A 5455-nucleotide genomic window follows, 5' to 3' on the forward strand; every position below is an offset into this window, starting at 1 on the left:
TGGTTTCCTAGGTGACAATGAACCTGATGTTACCAGCTATGTCCTACTAGGAATGCAGACAGCGCTAGCCTGGCAGCGAGGGTGCAGAGAGGGGACATGCTTTTGTTTGACCTGGGTTACTCTGGGGGGATTAAAAAAGAGCTAGGTGCTTTAGGGTGATCGTGACTGGTTCTGACTTAATGGAAAAATGTAAGTTACTGGCTGCACTGTAGCTTAATGCCCAAGTGCCTATTTCACCAATGCTACATGTCACAATGCCCTTTTCCTGTGCATTCGTTCTCACATGGAAACAAAACTTGTAGTGACACTACAGATAGTTCCTAGTGTGAGGTAAGGTTTCACCCATTGCAGTTGAAAACATTGAGGGAACCTCTGTCCCAGGTGTAGCAGGTATAGGATATAGAGGTGGCAAATGTGCTATTCAACAGATTAACCGAGTATTATTGAAAAAGGGCAACCTCCAGTGGGCAATAGAGTTAAAATGGTCAAAGAAAATGACAAAGGCTTCATTCATTCACACATATGTACAATACAATATTTATTTCACACATGTTGTCCATCATCAACATACTTATAATTTAGATAATACAATAACACATCAACCAATATAAAAATGTATTCAGTCCATATACCTCAAACATGTCAAAATGCTAATTCATCAAATATAATTGTGCGTATTGAATTAGATTTTTTTTTTTTTTTTATCAAATCAAAGTTTGTCACGTGCACCGACTACAACAGGTGTAGTTACAAGCCCTAACCAACAGTGCACTTTTTAAGTATAAAATAGGTATTAGGTAAACAATAGATAAGTAAATAAAAATAATAATTAACAGTAAAATGACAGTAGCGAGGCTACCGTTGAAGTCGGAAGTTACATTTTTCAACCACTCCACAAATTTCTTGTTAACAAACTATAGTTTTGGTAAGTCGGTTAGGACATCTATTTTGTGCATGACACAAGTCATTTTTACAACAATTGTTTACAGACGGATTATTTCACTTATAATTCACTGTATCACAATTCCAGTGGGTCAGAAGTTTACTGTGCCTTTAAACAGCTTGGAGAATTTCAGAAAATTATGTCATGGCTTTAGCAGCTTCTGATATGCTAATTGACATCATTTGAGTCAATTGGAGGTGTACCTGTGGATGTATTTCAAGGCCTACCTTCAAACTCAGTGCCTCTTTGCTTGACATCATGGGAAAATCCAAAGAAATCAGCCAAGAACTCAGAAAAATAATTGTAAACCTCCACAAGTTTGTTTCATCCTTGGGTGCAATTTCCAAACGCCTGAAGGTACCACGTTCATCTGTACAAACAATAGTATGCAAGTATAAACACCATGGGACCACGCAGCCGCCATACCGCTTAGGAAGGAAACACGTTGTCTCATAGAGATGAACGTACTTTGGTGCGAAAAGTGTAAATCAATCCCAGAACAACAGCAAAGGACCTTGAGAAGAAGCTGGAGGAAACAGGTACAAAGGTATCTATATCCACAGTAAAACGAGTCCCATATCGACATAACCTGAAAGGCCGCTCAACAAGGAAGAAGCCACTGCTCTAAAACCGCCATAAAAAAGCCAGACTACGGTTTGCAACTGCACATGGGGACAAAGATCGTACTTTTTGGAGAAATTTCCTCTGGTCTGATGAAACAAAAATAGAACTGTTTGGCCATAATGACCATTGTTATGTTTGGAGGAAAAGGGGGGAGGCTTGCAAGCCAAAGAACACCATCCCAACAGTGAAGCACGGGGGTGGAAGCATCATGTTGGGGGGGTGCTTTGCTGCAGGAGGGACTGGTGCACTTCACAAAATAGATGGCATCATGAGGAAGCTAAATTATGTGGATATATTGAAGCAACATCAAGACATCAGTCAGGAAGTTAAATCTTGGTCGCAAATGGGTCTTCTAAATGTACAATGACCCCAAGCATACTTCCAAAGTTGTGGCAAAACGGCTTAAAGGACAACAAAGTCAAGGTATTGGAGTGGRCATCACAAAGCCCTGACCTCAATCCCATAGAACATTTGTGGGCAGAACTGAAAAAGCATGTGCGAGCAAGGAGGCCTACAAACCTGACTCAGTTACACCAGCTCTATCAGGAGGAATGGGCCAAAATTCACCCAACTTATTGTGTCAGGCTTGTGGAAGGCTACCCGAATCATTTGTCCCAAGTTAAACAATTTAAAGGCAATGCTACCAAATACAAATTGAGTGTATGTAAAATTTTCACCCACTGGTAATGTGATGAAAGAAATAAAACATTATCTCTACTAGAGGTCGACCGATTAATCGGAATGGCCGATTAATTAGGGCCGATTTCAAGTTTTCATAACAATCGGAATTATTTTTTATAATTTTTTATACCTTAATTTATCCTTTATTTAACTAGGCAAGTCAGTTAAGAACACATTCTTATTTTCAATGACGGCCTAGGAACGGTGGGTTAACTGCCTTGTTCAGGGGCAGAATGACAGATTTTTACCTTGTCAACTCGGGGATTTAATCTTGCAACCTTACAGTTAACTAGTCCAACGCTCTAACCACCTGATTACATTGCACTCCACGAGGAGACTGCCTGTTACGCGAATGCAGTAAGAAGCCAAGGTAAGTTGCTAGCTAGCATTAAACTTATCTTATAAAAAACAGTCAATCAATCATAATCACTAGTTAACTACACATGGTTGATGATATTACTAGTTTATCTAGCGTGTCCTGCGTTGCATATAATCGATGCGGTGCGTATTCGTGAAAAAGGACTGTCTTGCTCCAATGTGTACCTAACCATAAACATCAATGCCTTTCTTAAAATCAATACACAAGTATATATTTTTAAACCTGCATATTTAGTTAATATTGCCTGTTAACCTGGTTTGTTGCGAACTCTGTGAAGACTATTTCTTCCTAACAAAGACAGCCAACTTCGCCAAACGGGGGATGATTTAACAAAAGCGCATTTGCGAAAAAAGCACAATCGTTGCACGACTGTACCTAACCATAAACATCAACGCCTTTCTTAAAACCAATACACAGAAGTATATATTTCTAAACCTGCATATTTTGCTAAAAGAAATCCAGGTTAGCAGGCAATGTTAACCAGGTGAAATTGTCTCACTTCTCTTGCGTTCATTGCACACAGAGTCAGGGTATATGCAACAGTTTGGGCCGCCTAATTTGCCCGAATTTTACATATCGATGACATAACATTGAAGGTTGTGCAATGTAACAATAATATTTAGACTTATGGATGCCACCCGTTAGATAAAATACAGAACGCTTCCGTATTTCACTGAAAGAATAAACAACTTGTTTTCGAGATAATAGTTTCCGGATTTGACTATATTAATGACCTAAGGCTCGTATTTCTGTGTATTATTATGTTATAACTAAGTCTATGATTTGATAGAGCAGTCTGACTGAGCGATGGTAGGCACCAGCAGGCTCGTAAGCATTCATTCAAACAGCACTTTCGTGCGTTTTGCCAGCAGCTCGTCGCTGTGCTTCAAGCATTGAGCTGTTTATGACTTCAAGCCTATCAACTCCCGAGATTAGGCTGGTGTAACCGATGTGAAACGGCTAGCTAGTTAATAGCGTTTCAAACGTCACTCGCTCTGAGACTTGGAGTGGTTGTTCCCCTTGCTCTGCAAGGGCCGCGGCTTTTGTGGAGCGATGTGTAACGCTGCTTCGAGGGTGGATGTTGTCGATGTATTCCTGGTTCGAGCCCAGGTAGGGGCGAGGAGAGGGACGGAATCTATACTGTTACACTGGCAATACTAAAGTGCCTATAAGAACATCCAATAGTCAAAGGTATATGAAATACAAATCGTATAGAGAAATTGTCCTATAATTCCTATAATAACTACAACCTAAAACTTCTTACCTGGGAATATTGAAGACTCCTGTTAAAAGGAACCACCAGCTTTCATATGTTCTCATGTTCTGAGCAAGGAACTTAAACGTTAGCTTTTTTACATGGCACATATTGCACTTTTACTTTCTTCTCCAACACTTTGTTTTTGCATTATTTAAACCAAATTGAACATGTTTCATTTTATTTGAGGCTAAATTGATTTTATTGATGTATTATATTAAGTTAAAATAAGTGTTCATTCAGTATTGTTGTAATTGTCATTATTACAAATATATTTAAAAAAAATAATCGTCCGATTAATCGGTATCGGATTTTTTTGATCCTCCAATAATCGGCATCGGCGTTGAAAAATCATTATCGGTCGACCTCTAATCTCTACTATTATTCTGACATTTCACATTCTTAAAATAAAGTGGTCGTCCTGACGGACCTAAGACAGGGAATTTTTACTAGGATTAAAATGTCAGAAATTGTGAAAAACTGAGTTTAAATGTATTTGGCTAAGGTGTATGTAAACTTCCGACTTCAACTGTACATAAAACGATAATACATGATTTATGCTACTCATGTAAAATACCTAATCTATAGTAAGTAAGAAGATTTTATAATGACAAAAGCTAGTTAAAATGTACTTGAACAAGTAAAATGACAGTTTGACAAACTCATACGATAAAATGCACACCAGTATTCAAATCTGAGTGAGTGATTTTAAAGTGCATACAGTATAAAAATGCCCTCAATGTCCCCATTCCCTCTCACTCACTGCCGCACAAAGCCATACTTAAAAACTCGACTTCTTCATCATCCTGATCTCCATCTTTAGGAAGGCTTTTAGGTTCTCATCCGGGACGTTCTCCTCAATAGCAGCCAGGGCCTTTTCTATCCCCAACCCTCCATTATGGTAGTTTGCTAGGAGCTGTTCTGTGTGCTCGATCCATACACAGTTATGACAGCCGCTCATACAGCAGTGGGTGGGAGTGGGTGGAGGGCCATTGGCCTTGGCAGGAGGGGAGTCAGAGGTACTGGGGCCAGAGCCAGACTCAGGGCTACTGACTGTAGTTGCTGTCTGCTGGCTACTGTCTGTGGTTGATGTATTCAGAGTAGGAGGAGTGGCTGAATCAGGTCCAATACGGTCAATGGTAGAGATACTACAAGGAGTGGCTGAATCAGGTCCAGTGGTGACACTACAGATAGTTCCTAGTCTGAGGTAAGGTCTCACCCATGGCAGTTGAAAACATTGAGGGATTCTCTGTCCCAGGTGTAGCAGGTACAGGATACACAGCTGGTAGAAATATAAAGCATGTTAACTAATGTAATCGCCAGCAGATGACTCGCTTGCTTACACCTGCACTAGGGTTGGACAGACTTCCTGTGTAGATTAAGACACCATGGAGCCTGCGCAATATGTCTTGGAAAATGTACCTCAATCCATGGATGAGAACTGTGTTGTACTCCGAAATGCCCCATTATCCCAACTGTTACACCAAGAAGATTGAATGACTGCTAGTTTTTATTTTTTTAGTTACTTAATTTATACAGGAAGCCTATCCAACCCTAGTGCAGCTGTAAGCAA

General features: G+C 39.8%; 1 protein-coding gene across 1 annotated transcript in view; it reads right to left on the minus strand.

Annotated features, from left to right (window-relative positions):
• Positions 1 to 509: 509 nt before the first annotated feature.
• Positions 510 to 5455, minus strand: part of oxld1 (oxidoreductase-like domain containing 1) — a 10773-nt gene continuing 5827 nt past the window's right edge. The window contains exon 2 of the mRNA XM_024007812.2: positions 510 to 5164. Coding sequence (XP_023863580.1) covers positions 4664 to 5164 — 501 coding nt within the window. The 3' untranslated portion in view covers positions 510 to 4663. The remainder of the gene's footprint in view (positions 5165 to 5455) is intronic.

The sequence above is a fragment of the Salvelinus sp. IW2-2015 genome, linkage group LG18 (assembly GCF_002910315.2).
Source record: "Salvelinus sp. IW2-2015 linkage group LG18, ASM291031v2, whole genome shotgun sequence".
NCBI classification, from domain to species: Eukaryota; Metazoa; Chordata; class Actinopteri; order Salmoniformes; family Salmonidae; genus Salvelinus; species Salvelinus sp. IW2-2015.